General features: G+C 36.2%; 1 protein-coding gene across 1 annotated transcript; it reads left to right on the top strand.

Moving 5' to 3' along the window:
* The first annotated feature begins 13350 nt into the window (after positions 1-13350).
* LOC143590453 (protein NRT1/ PTR FAMILY 5.5-like) lies at positions 13351-15356 on the top strand. The gene is made up of 2 exons (XM_077070931.1): positions 13351-13838; positions 14534-15356. Exons 1-2 carry the CDS (start codon positions 13351-13353, stop codon positions 15354-15356), a joined length of 1311 nt encoding a protein of 436 aa, XP_076927046.1.
* Positions 15357-27316: the final 11960 nt, after the last annotated feature.

Below are 27316 nucleotides of genomic sequence, written 5' to 3'. Positions count from 1 at the left end.
GTGATAATGAGGTGGTCGTTACTATTGTTAAAAACCCGGTCCAGCACTCAAAGACAAAGCACATTGACATTCGAATACACTTTATTCGTGATTGTTATTATCGTAAGCTTGTCGATATAAAAAAGGTCCACACCGATTTTAACTTTGCAGATCTCTTTACCAAAGCTTTTTGTCATGCTCGATTTTTGTTTCTCATGGAGTCATTGGGCATGATTTCTTTTGAGTAAATTATAACTTTGTTTTAAAATTGTAAATATTTTTCAAATATGTCACAATTTTAGAGGGAAAAAATGAGTTAACTTTAACTCACCAAAAAGATTTTAAATTTATTTTTAGTAAAACAAAAATCAAGTCACTTGACTTAACAAAAAGACTTCTAGTTTCATATAATATTAATTTTATCTTTACTCCTGTCTACGAAAATCTTAAGAAAATTCTAAAAGCGTTATCCCGTTTAGAGAGAGCTCCTGCTTAGAAGGAGTCAGATAATTAAAATTTAACATTTTCAAATTTTAAGAATGTGATCCGACCATGTGGAAAGTGATAGTACATTAGTATGTATTGATCCTAGCACGTTAAAAGAGTAGAACAAAAGACTACAAAGTAATTCATTGATGTGTAGATAGGCTTGACAAACAATTAAGTGTTGGGTGATATAAACTTAAACTACTGCCATTGCTAGTGGCTATACATTTAAGAAGCAGTTGCATGAATCCGTAAAGTCATATTCATGAAGGCAAAAATGTAACTATACGTGTCATACCCAAGCCTCTCTTTACCTGATCACAGTCGTCTTATGAAATAAGTGTCAATTTTTTATTTTTATTTGAGTCAACTAAAGCCTCATAGAAAGGCAAGAAAAAGGAAAGAAAAAGAGTCAAGAAAAGAAAAAACAAAATGAAAAAATTAAGATAAAGAGTCTTTTAGGTTTTTAATTCTACTTTATTTCTTCATTTATTTTGATTCAAGTCTTGGACTTTCTCTGTTTGTAGTCATACAAGATCTGATTGTTAAGACCCTGAATCTTCTGTTTTATTTTAACTTTTCTAGATCAAGTCAAGTGTGCAAAGCACAAAGTGTAGAGTGTACAAAGTAAAAAAAATGTCAAGTATGTTAATAAGAATACTATAATCAACTAAGAAAGGTTTAAGTCAAGTTGAGGTGATATGTTAACACAAAGTAGGCCCGAGATATGATGGAATCAGTAACATGTCTGATTAAGTGGGGACCACATAAGCACCGTGCCTAATCGAACTTCAAATGTATCACTTTGGCATCAAAACACTTGTCAAGTTAAAAAGGTGGACAATAACTGCAGTCAATAATGAACTTGTGTCACAATAATTTCAAAATGGAAACGCGATCTAGGGCTTTGCAAATCAATATGATTCCATGTTGTAACATCCCGAAATTTCCAAAATGATATTAATTATATTAATTAATAATAGAGGGAAAGTTGACTCGGGTTCGGGAAATAAATAATAGAGTAGGAGTTGGTATGAGTCGGGCTAGTGTTAGATTAATTGAGATGGGTTAAATGAGAATGGGCCTTAGGTCCATGGGCTTTAAGGGATATAAATATCCCCCTAAACCACCATAAAACCCTAAACCTCATCTCTTTCCATTCTAATCTCTACACATTCAAAAACACACACACCATAAACGAGCAGGATCCGAGAGAGAGTAAACGTTAGTTGGTGCTAGATCGTCGTGACGAACCAAAGCAACAAGACCAGCTCGTGTTCGTAAGTTCGACTCGTTCAAGGTACGTTTATGGTTAGAAATCGTTCGTATAGGTTCGGTTTGATTTGAGAAATGGTAGATCTGAGTTTGTATGGTAAAAACGAATCCAACAAAGCTAAACTTACTGAAAATGGTTATGATTTGATGGGTTAATCGATTGATAAAAAGGACCCGCAACCTATATGCCTAAATCGCACCCTCTAAACATCGATGTTAGGTCGATTTGATAGTTGGGGTTTGTAGGTGCTGGTCAGACGATTCCATGGGTACCTAAATCGAGTTATTTGGTTAAGGAACGAAGGATTTAAGAGCGAACAGAACCTGCAGACGACAACTTCGCCTGCAAGCTAAGTTCGCCTGATGAACTTCGCCTGCAAGCTAAGTTCGCCTGATGAACTTCGCCTAAAGCTAAGTTCGCCTAAGGTTTAACTTCGCCTAAAGCTAAGTTCGCCTAAGGTTTAACTTCGCCTAAAGCTAAGTTCGCCTAAGGTTTAACTTCGCCTAAAGCTAAGTTCGCTTAAGGTTTAACTTCGCCTAAAGTTAAGTTCGCTTAGAAAATAAATTAAAAACCTAATGGAAAATGTGTTAAGACAGTTAATGTAAATAAAATTTTTCCAAGCTGACCTGGCAGCTCGACCCCAGCCAGGGGCTCTGCCCCTTGGACCCTGCTAGGGGCTGCCGCCCCTAGACCCCGCTGCCAGGGGCGCTACCCCCGGACCCCCGTTCGTTGTGGGTAGTAGTTAAGACTGGAAAGATGATATGAGTAGTGATAGTTGTTTGATACGTGTACTTGTTATACAGTCAGCCGTGCACAGCTGAAGAAAGGGATTACGATTAACGGTGAACGTAACCGTGTTCAGGTGAGTTTCTAGCCCCATTCCTTGTTATGTTTTCGGGGCTGTGTGCATACTCGATGTGTTGTTAATACATTTATCCTAAGTGATAAGTGTATGTCATATGTGATATGTGTGATAGATATGAATGATTGTTTGTCGGTACGCGAACGATCTTCGGATATTGCGCGTACTGTCAGGTTAAAAATAAAGGTACGAATATTATATATCGAAGATGTATGAATATTTCAAATGAATACTTGTCGGGGCGTGAACGATCTTCGGATATTGCACGTAACGTCAAGGGGTATGGTTGTTAAATGAATGAGGTAAGGAATGCCTAGAGTGTTCTTATGTTATAATGTAAGTATGTGTATATAGGTACACGAATGGCATGTTAGTTCTACGTTCGACATAGTAAGTTAGGATGGCAAATCCCTCTAGCTTCTGTCGGACATAGACTCGGCTGGTGATGGCGTAGTTAAGGACTGCGAGCCTTATACGTGAAGTAGATGGTATATGTAAATGTAGATAAGGACTGCGAACCTTATACGTAATGTAGATAGGCGTCAGCATAGGAAAGGACTGTGAACCTTATACGTGCTGATTTTGTAGCATAGGGGAGGACTGCGAACCTCGTACGTGCTATGAATTAGGTTGCAACATAGGGAAGGACTGCGAACCTTGTACGTGTTGTGGATGTACTATGGTATAGGGAAGGACCGCGATCCTTGTACGTACCATAAATGGTGAACATAGGTAAGGACTGCGAACCTTGTACGTGTTCACGACCTTGAGTACAAGTATAGACGGTGAACGTACTCTCGGTAGACTGAGGTTAGTGATTGTAGATATGTATGTATGTATGGTAGCAAGTATGTATGTAGAACAGAAGGGTAACTAGTGAAGTATGGATATGTATCTACGGATATGTGTGTATGTGTATGTATTGTATGGCGTTCGATTAACTAGAACTCACTCAGCGTAGCTGACTTTTAGTATGCACGCAGGTGAGCTGATTATAGAGTTAGCATGAGGATGACACACGGCATGGATTGAACGGCTGGCATCTGAAGAAAGAAGTAAAGATGTTTTAAATATAAAGTTTTGTGTTATGGTATCAAAGAAAAGATTTAATGTTTTGTAACAAATGATTGATGTTTTATATTCCGCGAAAAGTTTTAATAAACTCTGATTTGAAGAACTGTGTTTATGAGTAAATCCGACGCTAAAGTAGGGTCACCGGGTTCGGGGCCTTACACATGTCGCGATCGTTCTTTGTAAATTAACTAAAGAAAAAAACTATGTAAATTAAGTCAATATTATTTTTAACTGCAAAAGGTTTTAAATTTTCTTTTATTTTAGTTTATTTTGTTTTGTTTTTGTTTTCTAAAATATTAAGTACCTGTATAGTTCAATATTTTAAGTTTTATTTTTAATTTTATTTTATTTTTCATTTTACTTTTACTTATATTTTTATTTTTATTATTATTATTGTCTTCTTTTATTGTGTTTTTATGTTTTATTTTGTCAAAGAGATTAATCTTGTAAACGTTAACAGTCACGGACCGACAAAAGAAAAAAAAACAAATAAATAAACAAGTGCTCGGATTCGGTGGGTAAATGTTTCTCGGGGATTGAAAATGCAAATATTTTAAAGACCGAGGACCGAGAGTGTATTTTTAGGTGAATACTCGCGATGTTTTGACCTTATCGCGAGATAGGCTGACTCTATATATAAGGGAAACCTAAAAATATCTTTCACTATTCACCAAACACTTTTACTTTTCACTCTCTCTCTTCTCTCTCATCTTCAACCTTCAAACCCTAATCTTTCTCAAAATTCTCAACGATCCGTCCCTCATTATCAAATATGCCGTTGAATCCAGATCATACTCCCTCGGTATAACTTCATAAACATCCTGTTTCCACCGTTTCATCTTTGTTTCTAGGTTCTCGTGGATCGAGACGGCCGTTCTTATGAACCGTCGGCTAGATCTAAGACAGATCTCATGAGTTGTGGTGTTCTCATGGTCATAACCTGTTATTAGGATCTTAGATTTATGATTATCATCATTACTTGTTAGTTTTAGGTTTGTTTGTGTACAGTTTGTAGTTATAGGTTTTGTTTATAGATTCTGAGGTTCAATTGACCATGTAAATCAAAAGGTTTTTGGTTCAAACTTTCCAGAAACCTAATTCGTGACTAGGCGACACCAAAGGAAGGAGAAGAAAGAAAAAATTAGACAAGTTAACTTTTTCGCATGAAAGGTTTTTTCGCTTCGCATGCCCATGCGAAGCGAAAAGGCTTTCTGTTTCGCTTCGCATGCCCATGCGAAGCGAAACTGGACCCGGTGCGAAATTCTCATGCGAAAAAGGCACACTTAGCAAATTTTTCAGAATTTTGAAACTGATGGTACTGGACTGGTTTTGACTTATAGACTGTTTGGATTTTTAAAACATTTTGAACTTTATCTTTGTACATTGGACTTAGTAACCTATTAACAGGCTAAAATCATGCTTTAACTTAGTAAACTAAAATGTAAATATAACTTGAAATTGAATAAGTTTATTTATAACTAAGTTAATTATCTTGTGCACATTTCAAACTCTTGTTTGTATTTATCTTGTTTAATTTCTTAGAATTAATGATGATTCTCATATTCTCAACTTCTAATTTCAGGGTCATAATCAATTTTGTGCCCTTGAGCTTCCAAAATCTAAAAAGGACAAAGTGTTCACGTCTATGGTCAAGGGGCTTAAGCAATCACCCCTAGCACATGTTATTTCTGCTGATCCAGCTATTTATTACTAGTGGGTTTTGGACTTCTGGGCATTTGCCAAGACTGCTGATGATTCTCTATCCTTTACAACAAGGGTTGTCGGAAAAGAGTTGACTATCACTGAAGCAGATATTAGACAGGTGTTAAAGATTGCAGACGAACCAGATTATAAATATGAGAAGGGAGACAGAAAAAATTTGGTTGAGTTTGTTACACAGATGGGATACGACACCGAGTGGAAGAGCCTCGAGAAGAAACATCTCCCGCCATTTTGGAGGTTTCTTTTCCACATCGTGACTCATTGCTTTGCGGATATTCGTGGGGGGTTCAACAGCATGAGGGTTGACTGGGTTCGTATCATGTTTGCACTAATGACCCGGGAGGAGTTCAATTACTTTAGGAGTATATTCCTATGTATGTTGGGAAATATCAGGAGTGAGGCTACATGGCTTATGTACCCAAGATTTGTACAAATGCTTTTAGATGATTTGATTCCAGATGTTCCAAGGCCGGGGTCAAAGAAAGCTAAGGACAAGAAGTCACTTCCCGAGCCCTATCATGTGAATGAGATCAAGACTTCAATTTTTGGTGTGTTGCTGATCACCAAAGGAAGGGGATATCAGTATGAGGGACCAAGGCCGGGTCATAAGTTCGGTTTGTTTGAGGAAACTGAGGCTGCGGGTGATCAGTCTGTTGAGAGTGAAGAGGATGATGAGCCAGAGGTTGAGGCAGAACAAGATTCAACTGATGAGCCTCCTGAGAACCGCACGAAAGCCAAGCATGATCTAAAGAGGAAGGATATTGAGAAGGGCAAGGTTGTCGATTTCGAGGAGGAAGAGGAAGACCAGCCGCCCTTGAAGCGTCTGAGGAAACTTGGGGACTCCTAGAAGTCATCCAAGCTCATTGTCAAGATTCCCTCTCAAGATAAACTCTCTAACCAACCCAAAATCACAAAAGAAGCCCTAGCCAAAGCCCTCAAGGACTTTGATGTAACCAAAATCCGAATCCCAACATATAAGAAACCCAAATCCAGAAAGAAATCCAAAGTCATGAAAACCAAAACCTTACTCCACGACTCACCCGAATCCTCACCCGAACCCACTCCAATAGACCAACCAATATCGACCTTCCACGACCATCTACACCGAGACCAACCACGACCATCAACACCAACTGAACCCATTCAAATATAATCCATAACCACACCACCTACACAACCTACCTCAGCCTACCGTAGATCCTAGTGTGGCTACGCAAGGAGTTCAGGTTGTGGCGTCTGAAGAAGAGGCGACTGTTGGTCGGTTGGTACAATATGGTGGCCAGTCTAGTGGTATTGGTGGTGGAAATGAAGAAGAGAAGGAAGATGATGATGAGGAAGAAGATGATGATGGTGAAGACGATGAGGACGACAATGTGCACGACAGCTTTGATGACGATGATGATGGTGGTGGTGGAGATGGAGAAGACGGAGGGGACGGGGCAGCAGGAGGTGAAGGTGGAGTTAACACTCACTCACCTCCACCCAGTCAACATGATTATGAAGACCCTGTTGCCCATGATTCAGCTGGCAAAGTCAGGGAACACGACACACAAATCAGTGACATGTACAAAGAGATATTCCCTGAAGGTGATTTTGCAGGTATGTTGAAAGCCTTTATTGAAGCAAGAGAGGACTTGGAGCAGTACATTACAACTAACACGGAGGAGGCAGTAGAAGACGAATACATCAACTACTCGTCAAATCCAGATACACCTCCAGCTCAAGTTCAAACTTCAGAGACTCATGCCGCTGATCCCGTCTCCGATCCAACCGCCTACTTGACACAGGAACCACCAAAGAAGAAGAGAAAGACTCATATGGTGTCAAGTCGTGCATGTGCCCGCGAGCTCAACTATCCTTACCATGACGATTCGCTGATCGTCTACGCGAAATATAATAAGGAGAACAATTGTTGGGCAATCAGACGATATAGCAGCGATACGATTTATCTCAATCATCGCGAGCTAAAGACGTTACCAGAGCTTGACATTAACTATCTCCGAAAAGCTCTAGGCCATGGTGCGGTTGGGAGTACGTTAGAAAGTTGGGTCCCAAATTATCTACATCGTCAATCGAAAGTGGACTACAAAGATTTCGAGCTAAATAAGGGTTGGAAGTACAAGAACCCAAGGGAGATAGACCCAGCCACCGGAGAGCCACGAATAATGTGGAGATACAGGGCACCAAAGGACTATCATATCATCTACCATGGTGAGCCCTATATTCCTAACATCCTCCGAGACTTCATTGGGTGGGAATTCGATAACACGACAAGAGAGGCCGTCATACACTGCAAAGATCTGCCTGAGATCCGTATATTTGACGAGCACGAACTAATGGAGCTGCATATAGAAGATGTGAAGAAGCTCTACAACTCAACCCTGGGAACCGTCGAAGACATAGGTCGTCAGAACACAGACCGGATAGTTGAAGCCTTCAACAAGTTTGTTAAAAGAGTTGTTGAACTTCCACTACCCAAGGACGGCTAGATAGAATACGACACCGACGGTTTTCAATACTAAAGACTAGAGGGAGATTGTTAGACCTCATTTTGTTAATATTAGTCTTTTGTATTGAATATATTTATTTCTTTTTGACTTTAATAGTTCATTTTGTATGTAATAGCCCAAGGGAAATGGCCTAAGGGAAAAACTTGTAATCAAGCCCATTGGGCATTATGGAAATAAAGAAATCTATAAATAGGGAACATGCCATGAGAAGCACATCCTTTTTTGCCAATTTGACTAACTCACATATTTTCCCTTCTCTTACTTTCTTTCGTATCTCTTTATAACCACACCCGAAAATAACATCTCAAGATCCGAGACCGCTTAGGTGGCTTAGTGTGATTTCCGCTAGCACTAAGCTCAGTTGATCCAAGAACATTGTTAGATCCACCCGCCAAGGGACCTACACAAACAAAATAGGTCGCTACCGTTTGCATTCACATAATTGAACACCAAGTAAGAAAGCTTTTAAATTACATTAGGAAAACTAGATAGAATCCTAAGATTAAATTTTAACACTTCCAAGTAGTTACTGAAATAGATTATCCCTTAAGTACCATTGAGACCCGGCCTTGATGAATACTACATTACTTGCAACATAGAAAATCAAAGCAGCACTACAAATCTTGGTGGCAAAGTGGCTAAGTGAAGTCATAACTCCATAAACCATTAAAAATAACTCCATAAACCATTAAAAGTTGTCTTTTTCAATAAACCAAATATACATTGTGTCTAATTGATTTAGAGTTAGCTTGTTAATGAAATTATTAAGAAGCTACCATATAACCGTGAATTAAAGAAAAAGCTAAAAAGAAAAATGAACAGTTTTGAATATTTGGTAATTACCCTGAAAGGTTAGGTTCAAATAAGAAGTTTGATTTTTTTAAAAAGACTAGGAATGAGGGTATTTTAGTCTAATACTTTAGTATCAAAACTCACTTACTTTAATCTCAAAACACACTTAAATTAATTTCAAAAACCCACTTACATAAAACCCAATTACATCTTCACTCTTCTCTTACAACCACCACCACTCCATCGCCCACCGCCACCACAACCGTCACCCACCGCCACTACCTCGCCGGAAAAGTCCGAAAAAACACAATGAAAAATACTATGAAAAACACAATGGAAAAATACACTGTGAAAAAAAAAACACAATGATAAAAACACAATAAAAAACACAATTGTATGACACAATGTAAATAACACAATGGAAAAAACAAAATGAAAAATACTATTGTATAACACAATTTTGTAAAACACAACTTGTCGAAAACCCACTAATTTTTTTTTAATTTTTATATTACAATATGGTACTCATATAAAAGATAAAAAGACACTCGTTATTATGGTGAATTTGTTTTTCAATAAAAACGTCGTAAAAAAGTTATGGACGTTTTAAAATGATGGGGGAATTTGGCATGTGTCTTGCATGTTGAGAGAGAAAGTCAACAAATGTGTTATTTCTTTTATGCTCTTTACCTTGTGTTCACACTTGATTTTCCCCTAAACTAATCTCAACCCTGTATATTCAAAATCAATAGACAAGATTACTTCTTATCCTTTCTACAAAAACTATTCTTCCTATTATAACATAATTCTTACCCTGAATTAAAGCAGAAGTATTATGCCGTGATAATCAATGATCAGATTATTCAACTATTTAGTGGACCTCAGTATATGTCTATTTGCTTTGATAACAACACCACGCAAACATGTTTGCTTTCCACCGACTTTAATCACAAGAAAAATAAAAAATATTCCTTACTAAAATTAAATAGGCCTTGTTAAATCATTTTTGTAGCAATGAAAAGACAAGTTTTGTTAAATAGCATTGGATGAATGAATCAAAAAATTCAAAATATGTATATAGAAAATACGGAATGACGCATGAAAAGAGAAACTTATATACGATACTGGTATACAAAATCTTATTCTAAATAGCAGTGATTATAATAAGTCTTAAACAATAGCTAGCAGAGTGACTAGAACATTTATATCCGATGGGCTGGGGCCTCGATCATGACTGAAACATAAATCAAATATTAAGTTCTAACACTACAAACATGTATAATTCTAGTTTAATTTCTTTTAGAAACTATCACGGCTTATTTAATGTATCCTTTCAAAAAAGCATACCTGTAATGTCAGTGGATTTTTATATTCAATTTGCCCATGTTAAATTATTTGGGATCTTAAGTCTAGTTTGAAACTTGACTTAAGGAGGCTTTCTTAAAACACTGGGTTTAATTTCTATTTTTCTTTTTGATTGTGTTTTTGAATGAGTCAAATCTGAAACGTCAAAATTACTGTAGATAGTTAACATCCCATCTTAGAAAAGATAACTCGGGTAATACGGGTAGCATCAAAAGGGAAAAAAATTAACATTTATCGGATTGTAAGATGTAGCATCAAAAGATCAAATTAGATTTATGAGTTGACACTTAAAAAGTTATTAACAAGGTATATATTAATTAAACTCAATCGTTATCAACTTGTTATAAGTTATATATTAATTAATTAACACATTAAATAATTCGCTTAATTAAACTTGGTGCTACCAACACGGCATGTTCAACGAAAAGTCGAAAACACGTCTACATCATCATCATCATCATCGTACTCAGTATATCCCACCAATAGCAATGCTATGGTAGGGTCTGAGGAGGGTAAGATGTAGACAGCCTTACCTCTATCCCATAGGGATAGAGAGGCTGCTTCCGGTGAGACCCCAGCTCGATAGTAGTTTTGAATCAAGCCTTGGACATAAGACACATAACACTCAATCATCGGGACACCGGCTGATTGGTGCATGTGCCCTTGTCTTTCGGCTATCAACGCCACCACATGATGCCTGATTAACCTTCCGCCACTTTTAACGTTATTTTCACGTGATTAGTAAAATAACGTCAAAATTAGTGCAATTTTACTTTTGCCCACCCAAGGGTTCACACATATATACATTATATGTGCGCACCGCAAGCAGGGCATAAAACACGTCTACATATACTCACTCAAAACATGCAAGTGGAGACAACAAGACGAAAATGCTAAACTTCTTGGATGCTCTGAAATGTGAGTCACCTTCTTTCAGTTTTATGATTTTCTTTTTTAAAGCTTGTGTTTATGATAATCTGTTTATTACAATGGCAGTGATCCATAATGCCGGAGTATTAGAAAGTTATGCTGTGATGTTCTTGATCCTATATTTAACCAATGTTTGGGGCCTTGGAATCACCCATGCTGCTGGTTTGATTAGCACTTGGGTAGGCATAACAAAGATCTTGCCACTGGTCTTTCTCTTTCTAATGGATAACTACATTGGCAGCTACTCGATGCTCGTCATCTTGGCTACAACCTCTTCATTGGTATGTCTCTTCCTTGTAATATCTTAAAAGCAACCACTGCTACAAAATTGGGCTTTTGCGACCACAGTTGCGGTCGCAGAGCAGTAGCAATTTCTTTGTTGCGACTGTTTTGCGACAGAAAATGGGGTGGAAAAATGGACGTTGCCTTTTTGCGACCAATCCGACCACTGCTATGCATTGCGACCAAATTTTGCAACTAAAAAGCCACCGGAAATGTTGCAACCGGATTAAAGCGGTTGCAAATGTGGCAACTGGTTTAGAACGGTCACAACTTTTGCAACCGGTTTACAGCGTTCGAAAATGTTGTAACCGGTTTTTGCAACTGCTTGCTTTTTTACAACTTGCAACCATTTTTGCAACCGTTTGCTTTTTTACAACTTGCAACCGTGGAATTGGGGGGGAAGAATAGAACTATAGAACGAGGAAAAATAGGAAAAAAAAGTACTTTATTTAACCTGTTATTTCTTATATTAGTTTTGCAACTTACTTAAACGGTCGCTAGTTTGCGACAGATTTGCAACCAGTTTCGTCTTATGTTTTAGTTTCCTCATATTTTCGGTAGCTTTTTTATAATTTAATTTGAGACCGAGAAAAGAGCGGTCACAGATTTTTCAACCGTTTTCCAATCGAAAGTCGGCTAGTCGTAAGTTTTCTACCACTATGATATCCGTAGCAAATCGGTCGAAAGTTTTGCCACCCGCTTTTTTCAATTGCATACTTTGGTCTCAGTTGCCTAATTTTCTAGAAGTGAACTCTAACCACATAAATGTACGCATACGATGTTTTTAGTCAATAGGTATAAAAATTTTCATAAACGGAAGGGTTCGAAATTTTCATAATAAAACGGGTAAATTTACACCATACAATCAAATTATCCTTCAATTTTTCTTTCATTGCCGGTGACTTTGCATCTAGAACCTCTTCTGATCCTACCACGCTTTCACCTTCTCACAATCAAATTGTCCTCTGAAATTACCTTTTACCTTTCTAATTCATTAGGACATTCTCCAATATGTTGATGGTTCGTTGCCTGCTTCTCCCACCCTTACCTTAAAACAGTCTCCAAATCATAGATTGATTGAGTCTGATCAATGACCTTGCTTATCCATCTATAACACCCTATAACACCCTAAGAGAATCTCACATCGGTTGTGGATTGGAGAGACTGTAGGTTCATACGGAATGTCCCACCTCAAATATCACCAAGGTGTATTGGGCTTCATAGCTAGTGGATGAGAAGATACTCCACAGTTAACCCTGTTCAAGTTGGAAGTCGCCACTTAGGACGCCCTGGCCCATAAGAAGCTACACCCATTCTCTTTAACCAAAGATGCTATGGTAGAAGTATTGGTCTCGCCACTTCAAATCAACTCCCCCCACCCCACCCCCATTGAAGTCGTCTACCACCATGAGTCGGGAAAATGTGTACACACTCTTTGAGACTCTCTCTAAAAAGCAACTTCAGAAAAGCACCTTATCTATCGCCGAATATAATTGTAAATATGTTTGTGGCCACATGTTGGTTACCGGTGAAACGCCTTAAATCAAGGGTGTATTAGAGGTTGGGTTTACACATGCAAAATAGTCTTTAAATCTCGATTTAAACATAACAACGGAAAATCTCATACAAAGTCAAACTTTAAATGTGACACAAAACATTGTCGTTAAGCATAAGCAAACAATAAAAGTTCAAGTAAAATGGATGTTAGTCTTCAGTGAATTTTAGATTTACTACCCTACTCAATTAATTTAGCAATTAAAGGCACAAAACATAAGTATATAAGAAAACTTACTATACCCCATTCATAGGCTCAATTATATAAAATAAATTCATTTATGAGTTTAGAATTAAATGTCTAAATCTACCCTGCTACTACTATATAGGTCGTGACGCACGTACTTAACTTGCAAGTTAATATATATGTATTTCTTTCTAACATCTAGTAACAGCTAGCGAGTATTACCAACCGTTATCAGCCTCTCTCTTAAAATATTAGATAAAGAACACATACAAACTTGCTTATATGAGAGAGGAGAATTGATGAAATGTTTTGTTTTAACCTTGGATAGGGAATGGGGCTTCTGTCGATTTCAACACCATCAAAGCTTTACAGTCTCATTACTGGATCATGTAGTGAATACAAAGTGAAATGCATTAGTGAAACCCAAAAATCATTTTTCTATTTTGCTTTAATGCTGATAATGATCGGAAGATCTACTCGCGACGCTACCATCGAAACACTTAATTTCAAAGGCAATGCTGATGAGAAAGATTTGAAGGAACAATTTATAAAATCTGGGAGTGGTCATGTGGTCGTGCAAGCAACTCTTCTTGTTTTATTACCATGGTCAATCATATTTGCGGTTTCATCACTTTATAGCTCAATGAGTGTGTTTCTCTTAATGGAAAAATCATGGACACACAAAATATACATCGATAATCCTGAAAGAAGTCCTGTTACCGGTGTCGTAAGGGTATATGTGGCCTCTATTTCAAAGATAGCACAGGAAATCAAAAGTGGTGATTTGTCACTACGTAGGATCACTACTTTCAGGTTCAGGTTTCTTCTTTTCTTAGTGAATGCTTTAATAAAGAAAATTCACCTAATCGAAATCAGATTTTCTAAATGTTCTATTAAAAATTTAAAATCACTTGGAACTTTTATGTTCCAATAACACCCAAGCTAGTTTACTGTGCTCCAATCATATACAAATTTTTTTGTAGCTTTTTAAAAAATAAGATCATAGGCAAGTTAAAAATATATATATTGATGACTAATATTAAAAAACTAAGATATGCAATGCAGTTGAAAAATATATAAATATTGGTGACTCATAAGTGATATGTTAGATTTCCTTCGCTTAATGGATAACCATTTGCTACCAATGGAGAATTGCTTCTCATTTTGAATTGAGGTGAGTGGATTAAGTTTTAAGTAGATGGTATAATAGTGAAGAAAAACAATTTACTAACCAATAACTAAGTTTCATAATTTTTAAAATATAATTCAAACTGGAAAAAAAAATAATTATCTCTTGTTAGTAACCTAGATTCATATATGTTCGATTTAGCTAATTTAATTTAAAAAAAAATAAAAATACAAAAAAAAAATTATATGGGATTGGAAGAATATATAAACTTTGAGTAACTTTAGTGAAACACTTACGAAATTTGACTAGTATTCAACAAGGTAACCCCATTTTTTAAATATTGGTTTCTTTTTTTTTTTTAACTTGAACCTAGTTTTGTGTTTAGGTTCATAGAGAAAGCTGCAATTCGACCACCAAATGACAAAGGTAGGCAAAATAGGTGGACACTTGGTAGCATCCAAGAAGTTGAAGATATGAAAACCCTTGTAAGGATGTTACCGGTATGTGTTATGTATGGTTTCCTTGTGCTAATAAGCACACTTTGTGGCACTTACTTTCTTCAACAAGCCAAGCGCATGAAGCCCCTCACATTTTTCACATTTTTCGGAGCTGAAGTCATGATTAGTGTCTCATACCTTGCATGGATTTATCTTAAAGAGGAAATAAGAGAAAAGTTCAAATACAACAATATGTATCGAAACATGGAAACATTACGTACGGTAGAAATGGACGCTACGATCAATGCAATTATGTGTTGTGTAATAGCCGCATTAGTCGAGAAGTCAAGACTAGGCGTGATAAGAAACTATGGTCTAGCTAATAAGCCAGGGGAGATCATCCCAATGTCAACGTTTTGGCTGCTTCCACAACTTTTAATGCTTGGTTATGTTAATGCGAGGTTGGAGCAAATTCTTCAGATTTTCTTCAATGAAGATATGCCTTTGCCTATGTTAAACTTTAAAATTTTTGTGTTTGAGGGCTTCATCGGGGTTGCGAATATAAGTAGTGTGTTAGTGGTGTATGTAGTTGGAAAGATTAGCGAGATGGGAGGGAAAACAAATTGGTTCCAACATGACACAGAAAACAGCCGGTTAGACTTGTTTTACTGGACATTAAGTATGTTATGCGTTCTCGTTTTTGCCATATGGTTTTTGGTGTATCATGCTTCAACAAGAGATCGCACCCCTATTCTCGTCAACGGTGTATAAATGTATAGGACCAAATGTAAATAGTTGTTGGCCACTTGGTTGACTTAGTGAATGAAGGTTGTTTTGCAATGGGCCAACGGATATTATCTAATTAGTATAAAGGGAGAGTTTGGCGCCATACATGTTGTAACATACGAAAATTCGAAAACCCTAAAATATTAAATATCTTATTAATGTGTCGAATATTTATGAATAGATAATAAGTAGAGCCGACCGAGTAAAGATGTCGACTAACGGAATGTGATAAAATAATAAAATTTTGCATGTCGAACTGTAATTTCGATTATTATAAGAGTTAATACCTCGTAACACCAAAAGACCGTTAAGTTAATTGAGCATTTTAAATGACTGTAGAGCTAAGTTAACTTTTGCTAAACTAAAAGGTCTAATGTACAAATTATCAAATAATTAAAAGTATAAGTTAAAGGGCTACTAGTGCCATCTCTTAAAAGTCAATTTGGAAACATGCATAATATACGTTTTCTTAAGACGGAGGAAACGGAACTTCCATGTGTGTGCTTCCTTCCAACTTGTATAATCGTATTACTAATAAACCTAAATCAACGAACGAACGGCATCTTCATCTAATAACCCTAAATCGTTTTACTCTCGGCCACCACCCGACTCACCGGAAATAATTCCATATTCATCGCCGGCTTCGACCATTCCCCTGCAGCTTGTTGGAATCCACCACCACTTGCCGGCAACAGGAACACCACTCGCCATCACCGCCACTGCAACGGATTAAGTACCGCCACCGCTACGAATCTGCCACCATCGAAGGTAACAGCCTAATACGCGATTGATTTATGTTCTCTATTTTGTTCCTACCGTTTTGAACAAAGTATCCAAAATATAAAGTTATTGGGTTAAAAGATGGAGCAAGGTTAATAATTTTTGGAAAACAGTTTTCATCCATGATCATTTGTTAATCCATTTGTTTTCAAATTGAATTATACATGTTTAAACCGCACTTCGCGAACCATACTGACTGTTTAAAATAATAATAATAATAATAATAATAATAATAATAATAATAATAAATAAATAAATAAATAAATACATAAAATGTCGTGGGCTCTATTAGTATACACCATAATTCCACATATGGCCAATTGATTCCTTTTATTTTCTATAAAAAACGTTAAAAGGTTTTGGAAAAGCTGACAAGCACATGTGATAATATAGTGCTTCATTTGTTTTTGTAAAAATATACAAACCGGGTATTAAATAAACAACTCTATAAATAACAATGATTGTTAAGGGAAAAAAAATAAAAAAATAAGGTAACTTCCGAAGACAGAATGAGAGGCAATCCCAGTTAAAGTTATAACATAACTACCGGATTGACTAACTATAGTGAAAATGGATAAACATACAGTGAACATAACCAAATATTTAATTAATGCATGAATACTAAAATATGATCTAAGTTGCAATGAAATATTGTAGGATCACGTGCCAGTTAAGGAGTACTTATATTTATTGTGTTCTTGCTCATCGGTTAAGGTGCGGATTCTGTGGTATTTAAATTATAGCGTAAATATTGTTTTCATCGATCTCATAGTGTATGGGTTTTGTGGCCTTACACTGGTAGCGTCAAATTATGTCCTGTTTTCGTAATATATCGTTTCTTGAGTTGTTAGTCTTATCATAGTTTTTGATCCGTTTCATAGTATCGTGTCATTGTCATCCTTATTAAGTCGTTTCATTATATATTGCAAATTGTTATATTGCTATTGTTAAATTGATAACTGAAGTGCATGCAATAGAATATATTTTATTGCGATCATTATTGCATGTTCCAAATAGACCATTGTACATTGACTTATTGTTATTGAGATATCTTATATTGATATTGGTTATTGTTAGTGTCTTCTATTTGACCTCAATACCCAAGCATTTATCCACCTATGGGGACATAAGGCGTCAATCGAGGCACCTTTGACGTGCTCTATCTGTGGCGGAGCGATTAGTCCACAGCGTCTTTATATTATTGTGCGACGAGAGCACTTATTGATTTACTTATTACTGAGAGGCGTATGGATCGATCCTAGGTAAACTGTTACTAGGGTGAGATGGTTAGGTGTGTGTGCCCACATTCCTATCTCACTTAAATTATTGGTGCATTAGTCTGCAGCTAATGTGCATACTATTACTGTTACTGTTACTGGCTCACATGGGTATTTCCTTAGATATATTGTTATTGTACTGACTCATAACTGATCGTTCAGCGTATTGTTACTGTTACCCGGCTCGCATACTTTATTGGTTTCTCTCTTGATCATTCATTGTATCGTATTGTTCTTCATCATCCATTGTTATTGTTATTGTTTTCTCCGTTACTAGGCAAATTTTGGCTCAGCCGTGTTTTTTTGTTTTGTGTTTCCTTTATTTGTTTCAGGTACTCAAGGGAACTAGGGAAATGTGTGATAAGAGAGTAAAGGGAAAATGGCTAGACGTTGGAAAACAAGGGAACTTAATAAAAGATCTTTTGAGTGAAACAACTTTAATTTTTGTCGTTTTGTCGAGCATTTTAATTTGAATGTTTTGAACCGTTGTGCGATTATAAAATTAGGGTTAAGATTTTATTGAAAACGTTTTTAATGTCTATTATTACCGTATCGAGTGACACGTCAGCCCTAACCGGGCCGGGGTGTTACACATGTTTTTGGTGAGTTTCGTATTTGCTATTATTGTTTTGTGCTTTGACAACAACTTTTACTTTGGTTGGATGGTTCCTTTGATTGGTAGTAAGCTAGTTAACGTTTCGAAACCCACGTTCAACCTTCTGATGGGGCATAGGCTGTTCTTTTTTATTGTACCAGTATTGGACTCAGGTTTGTAGGTGGCCTTATTTTAGCTTGGTGCGTGGATGGCAGATGCTATTATTTCTGCATATTATCTTTTTTTGGTTCACTTATGTTGCATGCTCTTTGAGTCTCGCTTATTTTTTTCCCTCTTAGGTTAGCATCCTTTTCATCTTATGCTCCTCTTCTTTGCAATGTTTTGTATTTTGGCATCGCTTTCTTTTATCGGTACTAATTTTTTTTTGGGTTTGTTGAAGTTGAGTTATATTTTTTTGTTCTGTGCCTTCAGTTCTTTATTTATTTTGATGAAATGTGGTATGTTTGATAGTTAAACATTCATGTATGCCTTTTGAGAATGCTTAATTGTAAATTTTATCTGTCAAATTTAGAGTTTATGGGTCATTGAGGTGCTATGCCTATGGGTTGGCTGGTTTTTGGTGTTCAATCTGTTAGGAATTTTGGTTGTTGATGTTGTGTTTGTTGGTTAAACATACATGTATGGTTTTTGAGAATGTTTAAACATACATATATGGTTTTTGGTTTATAGTTCAGTTTCATATAGCAAGTTAACATCTAATTGTTTAGTCAAACCAACCTCTCCAGACCCGATTTTTATAACTTTGGTTTTGAGTGTCTATTATCCAGTTTCAAGCCAGTAAAAAGATAAACTAAACTGACTCGGGCCAGTTTATTAAACCTATGTACCATTTCGGTATGGATTTCTAACCTGGCACCTTGCTGAATGTGCGGGAGTATTTTAACATTTAACGTTAAAAGGGGATTGATGTTAATACTGATTTTTTTGTGTTTCAGTATGTATCTTTCATGGATAACTTGTAGCGTTTTGCTCAGCTTTAATCTAAGCTATGTTTTCGGTCAACTTAATGTCCATGTCATGTTTATTTTATCTTGTCTGGTGTTTGTTTATGTGCTTCTTTGGGTTTTTAGACTGGGTTTACAGTTCAGTGTTTAACCGAGACAGAATTCGTTACTTGGTTTACAGTTCAATTGCATCTAATAACTTTGCATCCTCTTTTTTAAATTACATTTAATGGAGTTCATTATTCAGTTTAGTTTCCTGGCTATGGACTATTTTTTTGGTTTAGTCTTAAACCAGAACCAAATTCGTTATCTTCTTTAAAGTTTGGCCGCAGTTGAAACCAAATACTGAATAACTGTTTAACATCTTTGCTTATAACTCGATCCGGTTTTAAAGATGATTAAAAAAGAAGCTTTTCAGTAACCAGACCCGTTTTTAATAATTTTGTATACGAGTGTCTATTATCTAGTTGTAAATAAATCAGACTCAATAACTTTGTCTAATTTGAATTGTTGTAATATTTTACACTTGGTTCTTTTAATTTTTATAAATCAAATCATTTTTCCTCCCAAACAGAAATTGAAATGAAATAGTTAATCTAGACTTAGGTGCATATGTTTAGGGGTAGAAGTTATGTATTCTAAAGTATAAGGGCATTTTTTATATTTACGTTTAGAGTTTCGTGCGTGTTCCATTATTAACATACAAGACCTTGAGCTTTTAAATTACATGACCTAGATTTTTATAAGTATTTTGATAAAAGTACATGACTTATTTTTTGAATACAAGTGTTGAAATTTAAAACAAATACAATCTTCACATAACATGAAGCAAAGTTACCAAAATGCCCCTTTGTACAACATTTTTACTTAAAGCTTTTTTTAAATAAGCTACTATGAACTATTTGAAATGCATACAACAATACTTGAATATCACATTACAACAACGTTCAAGCAGGAAGGTGGTCCTGCAAACCATACATTCATGCCGGCTACATTTGAACGCCTGAGCAGTTGGCGTAGTCTTGTGTAAAACCCCTTTTTAACTTTGCGTTTTAGGTTAATTACATGCATTGGGAGTGGCCAAATTATCCCACAAGTTGGCGTGGTTAACATCATGAGGTAATAATCTAAACCTTGTCGTTTGGAGTTATGAAGAAAATGTGGTCTGTCATAGTAAATCCTTGTCGTTTATCCTCATCAAAATATAAAATTAGAAACGTTAGTTCCGTTGATGTATTTCCTTAGTGGGCCATAACCAAGAGTTTTCATTGGCCCAACTACCGATAGCACGTTAGCACATTTGAGCTTTAAACAAGAGAAATTAAATTAAACATCATCTATTTGAGCGAAAATATTAGCATAATTGAACATACTATCTATTATTATCTAATATATAGAAGATATATTGGTTTTTATTAATTCTAACGTTTATTTTTGGTCGTTGTCGGTTCTAACTAATAAATTGGCTGCTGATGTTCCAATCTTTTAACGTATTTGTTCCCAACGATCCGCGACTAACAGAATCCTAACGGCGTTACTTACAGGTTGCCAAAAAATGTATTTGGTTGAAAATGTTACATTTTATGCCAGAAAACTCAACCAGAATACCACCACCAACTGACTCACCACCAACAAATCACCACCACTTGAGCACCACCAACCGATTCCGGCGATGGTTATAAGATTCCGGCGACCTCAATAATTGGGGATTTTACTAGAAAAAAGTACCTAAATGTCTGATTCAATGTTACAAAGATGTTTAGGACAAAAATATTGAGTTTCCGGGAAAAAAAATATGAATTTTCTGGGAAAAAAAAACATAAACCATTTTCCGGCGACCTACAAGTAACGGCATTAGAATTTTGTTAGTCGAAGACCGTTGGAAAAAAATATATTAAAAGATGGGACCGTCAACAGCCAATTCGTTAGTTGGGACCATCAGCGATCAAAAGATGATAGTTTGGATATAAATAGCAATACACCTATACATAATTAAGGGTTTTGGTGTCATAAATAGGGTTGTCACTTTAACCCAAAACCTGAAACCCAACTTGAGAAAACCTGTACCCAAACTCGAGAAAAGGCTAACCCGAACCGAAGTAATTTGGGTTGGTTTTTGGTTCCAAATTCTAGATTTCGGGTCAACCAGAATAAACTTTTAGTTTTAAAACCGTATATATTTTTAGGTATTATAGGCTAAACCTTAACCGTTGACGTTATCATAATTTAGTTCAACTTAACTATTCTCATTCCACCTATTATAAATCAATTGTTTATTGTTTATTAGTGTTGCAATTTATGACTAAAAGGATTTATAATCCAATACCCTAATCACGACATATTGAAGACGATTATGTCGATCTTGTTTATTATGGTTGAACTTTGTTAAATTTTACTCTTTTTAGAATGTTTTATTGGTTTGTTTTTGTTTTGTTATTGCTTTATTTACATTACGACTAAAGAAGTCTACATTACATTTAAATTTAGCAATGTAGTTTTTTTTCATAGGATATTCGAAATCTGATTAATCAAACCCGAAAAAAACCCAAACTCGAGTTACCCGAACCTGAAGAAACCGTGAGAGATTTGCATAGGTTTCGAGTCTGGATTTGAAAATTTGAAACTCGAAGAACCCAACCTAAAAACCTGAAACCTGAAAAACACCCCTAGTCTTAAGGACCCCACCCCAGTGGTGGATTCAGGATTTTTTCCTTATGAGTTCATGTTTTTCGGTGTTCAAATTTCATACAACCAAGCATTAAATTTTTTGGGCCGGTCGGGCCTTGCCGGAGAATATTATATAATACGATACCATAATTAAACAATACGTTAATTTAAAAAACATGCAAGGTCATTAAAACTGAAAAAAAAATTACAATAAATGGGTTGTGAATGCGTAATGTGTGAATATGTCTAAAAATAATCAGAAGCGAAAACGTTTTTTTTTAGCTAATATGGTTTACCAAAAAGAAAAAAAAAAGTTACCAAAATGGGATTTAGAAAGACTTGAACTTAAGACATTTCAAATAAAACCCAAACTAATAGCACATTGATTGTTTAACGAAAAGAAAAAAATATGTAATTAAAGTGGGCTTTGGAGAGTTTTGAACTTGAGACTTTTCAAAATTCAAAAGTTTGGAAAGGTTTTAAAGGAGTTTACCATCACACCATATTAAACTTTTTAGTAAGGGTTCACTTCAAAAAAACTTATGGGTTCACTAATACTTTTTGCATATCCTCTTAACCTTAAAATTTGAAAATCATTGGGTTCCCGTAAACCCGAGAAACCCGTATTAAATCAGCCCCTGCCCCACCCCATTGGACTACTTGACGGCATCTTTGTAGCACCTCGTATAAAAGCACATATACTTATATGAATATTTATCCAAGAATTTTAGTATATTTCAAATATTGGATTAAAGTTATTAAGTTTTTAGGAAAAATCTACCTGACCATGACCATGGTTTCCTCAGCTATGACCGTGGGGATTGAAAACCAAGAACCATGGTTAAGTGCAAACTTCAGATAGTGAAGTTTTTGAACTGCTGCATGGTGACTTGTCGGTGAGTAAAACACCTGGTGGATAGATGTTTAAGCCTCATAACATCCTTGAATCTCCATTACCCTATTTAACACCTCAAACAACAATCATTCTTTCATCTTTCAAGAGTTCCAATGGGTCTTCATCCTGTTCTAGGGCGTTCTTCATAGGATTGCTACTAATTCCGCTTGTGTAGTAAGAATCAAAGTGAATTCACACGACCCAAGAGCATAACCAAGCTACATTTCATCATCAAGCAAGTTAAATGTAAGGCCCCGTTACCGGTAACCCTACTTTCGTGTTGGATTTACTCATAAACACAGTTCTAAATATCAGAGTTAATTAAAAACTTTACGCGGAATATAAAACTTTCATAAAACATTACATATCAATTCATAATCATGTCTTAAAACATTCCTCTTGTCTTTCAAAATCAAAACATAACTTATAAAACATATCAGCTCTTCAGATGCCAGGCTTTAGTCTTCTGCCATGTGTCCTCCACTCAAGCCAGCCGTCTCATCTTACTCACCTGCGTGCATACTAAAAGTCAGCTACGCTGAGTGAGTTCTAGTTAATCATACAATACCATACGATACCTTATTACATACATACGTACTTAACCTCATAACTTTCTTTCATACACACATAAGTACTCATACCTTCACTCTTACTTATATACTTTCTTTCTTACTTACATACTTTCTTTACATTCATAATCATACGTTTTAAAGAGCCTTTCGCCCTATAACCTCACAGATATTATAAGGGTCTGGTCCCTAACATCACAGATATTATAAGGGTCTGGTCCCTATCCTCACAGATATTGTAAGGGTCTGGTCCCTAACATCACAGATATTATAAGGGTCTGGTCCCTAACATCACAGATATTATAAGGGTCTGGTCCCTTGCTTTCGAATATTAGTAGGGTTCAGTTCCCTCTTCGTTACCATACAACCATGCATCATACCTCGAGTATTATTAGGGCTCGGTACCCTTTTCGTAACCATACAACCATACAACCGTCATTTCCTTCTTTTATTAACTTTATTACGTTCATACACATAAACATTCATATCATACTTGCCGTATTTATAACGTTACAACCTGACAGTACGTGCAATATCCGAAGATCGTTCACGAACCATCAAGCAATCATTCATACATATCACATATATCACATATGGCTTTATAACGTTACAACCTGACAGTACGTGCAATATCCGAAGATCGTTCACGAACCATCAAGCAATCATTCATACATATCACATATATCACATATGGCATACACTTATCACTTAGGATAAATGTATTAACAACACATCAAGTATGCACACAGCCCCGAAAACATAACAAGGAATGGGGCTAGAAACTCACCTGGATCCTGTTACGCTCGCCGTTGATCGTAATTCCTTTCTTTAACTGGGGCCGGCTAACTGTATAATATTTACACATATCAATTAACTACTACTACTCGTTTTGTATTTCTATCTATATATGACCCACAACGAACGGGGGTCCGGGGGCAGCGCCCCTGGCAGCGGGGTTCTAGGGGCGGCAGCCCCTAGCGGGGTCCAAGGGGCAGAGCCCCTGGCTGGGGTTAAGCTGCCAGGTCAGCTTGGAAAAATTTTATTTTCGATAACTGCCTTAACACATTTTCCATTAGGTTTTTAATTTGTTTTATAAACGAACTTGGCTTCAGGCGAAGTTAAACCTTAGGCGAACTTGGCTTCAGGCGAAGTTAAACCTCAGGCGAAGTTAAACCTTAGGCGAACTTGGCTTCAGGCGAAGTTATACCTTAGGCGAACTTGGCCGTAGGCGAAGTTACGCTTGAAGGCGAAGTTCATCAGGCGAACTTAATCTTGCAGGCGAAGTTATCGCGCTGCAGATCTGTTTGCCCATAACTCCTTCGTTTCTTAGCCAAATAACTCGATTTTGGTACCCACGGAATCGTATGATCGGCGCCTACAAATCCCAACCATCAAATCGGCCTAAAATCGACGTTTTAGGGGTCCGATTTGGGCAGTTTGGGTTTCGGGTCCGGTTAACCCATCCAATCCTAACCATTTTCAGTAATATTAACTTTGTTGGATTTGTTCTTACCTTACCAACTCAGATCTATCAACGAAATCTCGGGTCTCGGCTTCGAATCTTGATCGGTTAGAATGTGTGTGTTTTGAGTGTGTGAAGAAAGAAGGTGGAAATGAAAGATTGGGTTTGGGATGGGATATTTATATCCCTCTAAGCCCACGGACCCGAGGCCCATTCTCATTTAACCCATCTTACGCAATCTAAGCCCAACTCCCTCCTTACTCGACATTAAATAATTAACAACGTGAAATCACTAAACATAACTTTCTTCATTTATAATTAAAATTTCAGGATGTTACATTAAACTAAGTTTTGGTAAGAAATCCAAACATAATTTGGGTATTTTGGGGAAAAGATAAACAAGGATGGTTCATAATCATTTTGAATGAATTTAAAATAGTTAAACTATGTTATAATAATAAACTTGTAAGGAAACAAGTTAGCTTTAACAGCAAAATGATTAGATTATGTGTTTGGTCAAGAATTGGAGTTTGAAAGGCACAAGTCGACCACGACCATGATGCTATAATGACATAGAGCGAATACATGACAATTTGTCGGAGTCGTAAAACAGGTGAGTTCTATGAAGCCCTCTTTTAGATGTTGTAAATAATTGTAATGTGTTAGGGTTGTAATACATGCTAACTAAGTTGTTAGATTTAAATTGTTTATTTATGAAAATTGATACTATATCATATTTATGAAAACTGATGCTAGCTAGTAGCTAATAGCTAGCCGAATTACGAAAACTGATGCTAGTTGATTTCTAGCCGATTCAAGATATTGTGGAATATGAGTTCTACTACTTTTAATCTTCTAAAAAGGTGAATATAGATTAACTACTTTTCAATGAAAGTCATATCGGTAAATCTCCTGATTGTATACAGTAGTTTAACTAGTAAACACTTGAGCTAGTTGTGCATGTAGGACAACGTTGATCTTGTACGCAAATTGATGGCCATGTAAGCGCCTAGTAGAACATTCTGGGCAACTAGTTTGTGCAATTTAGTGAAAACACGACATTCGCTGGCTGATCAGGTGGGTATTCTGTAGTGATTGTTTGCTCAGGAATTGTCAGTCCAACTAATTAATCAAACTTAGTTTATTCAATAAACTATCAGTTAATCAAAATCACCACGAAACTTGTTTACATGAACACTATTAAATTCTGACACTATTTTTTGGTTAGAGGGGATAAAACTCCGGCAAAAACCAAAATTATGACACTATTACTTGATGAATGTTTTGAAACACATTCGAAAACCAATATTATTGCCAAGCCTTATACTTAAAACTCACCTGTGTAAGCTGACTTGATTTAGCATTTATTTTATACAAGCCAACATTTGATGACTAGTAGACTTTGAGTGGGGAATTTGAAGGCACCGGATGGCTATTTGGCAAGGATAAGCTTTGGCAAGAAGAAACTGTTGAAAGACTTTAGACAATTTTATTATTGTATTATCTTTATTTTATAAGACTTCTGCTGTGATCATTGTTAAAAGCCTTTGCTTTTATGTAAATCCAACTGTTAGTTGCACCACATTTTGTTGGGGTGTGACAACCTTATTGGTGCAAGGGCGATTTGCTTTGTTTTTTTTTTCAGTTCCGGTCCGTAATGAGCGTAAAACCAATTGAATGCCATTTTTTTTGTTTTGTTTTGCCTTGTTTTTTGTTTTAGTTTCGGTATCGTAACGAACATGGTGGAAACCGACTGAATTCGCGTAGACTCACCGCAATTTTGTTTTAGTTCTAGTAACGTAGCGAACATAACGAAAACCGACCGAATGCATTTTTTTTGTTTTAGTTCCAGTATCGTAACGAGTGTGACGGAAATGATCGAATTTGCGTAGACTCACCGCTCAACGTCCGGGATCAACAACGGCCGGCGGCTTTACTATTGCTCGAGTTTTACCGACCGATAACACCCCGTTTGTCCACCTCAATGTTTATAATGTTTTGTTTTATTTTAATTCCGGTACAATAACACACGTAGCCGAAATCGACCGAATTCGTGTTGACTTACCGTCTCAACACTTGAAATCGACAACACTTAGGTTTTACCACTATCCAAGTTTTACCAACATACCACAGAACAACTCTCGCCGGATAAAACACTATTATTAGGATATATGTCTAATTAGACATTTAGACCTTAAAATACGGTTCATATGTTATTTATTTATTTATTTGAAATTGAAATAAATGTGGTCAAAGATTTACAAAGAATGGAAACATGTGTGTGGCCGAAAAGACCCCTTATACGGGTCTTATAAGAAGCAGCCTGTTACATTCAATCCTTTCACTCGTATTTAATTTAATAAGTGGGTACACTAGTTGAATATAGCAATTAATTAATATTTGATCATTCGATTGAACTACGTTTAACAAAGAGTTTCGAATATTTAGGATATTGAAAGACTCGTGAATTACAAAATTGATCACTAGAATAGCAGAACTCTTATCACTAGAATATACTTTTCTAGTAAAATGTATGTTGTTGCAACACTACATTACTACATCGTTTACATTGCCGACAATATTAGGTCTCAATGTATGATTATATTGTGTGTGGGTATAATAAATAATTTGAAGGCACATTTGAGAAATAATTTTTGTTGTTTATGAAGTAGAATTTGTGTGATTATAAGTTTGAAGTAACCATAATTGATCTCTTTGTCTGCCTTACAACGAAT

The sequence above is a fragment of the Bidens hawaiensis genome, unplaced genomic scaffold (assembly GCF_021521415.1).
Source record: "Bidens hawaiensis isolate Kalapana, Puna unplaced genomic scaffold, B.hawaiensis_p1.1 tig00038600_1, whole genome shotgun sequence".
In the NCBI taxonomy this organism is placed as follows: Eukaryota; Viridiplantae; Streptophyta; class Magnoliopsida; order Asterales; family Asteraceae; genus Bidens; species Bidens hawaiensis.
This window is presented reverse-complemented; position numbering and strand designations above follow the sequence as displayed.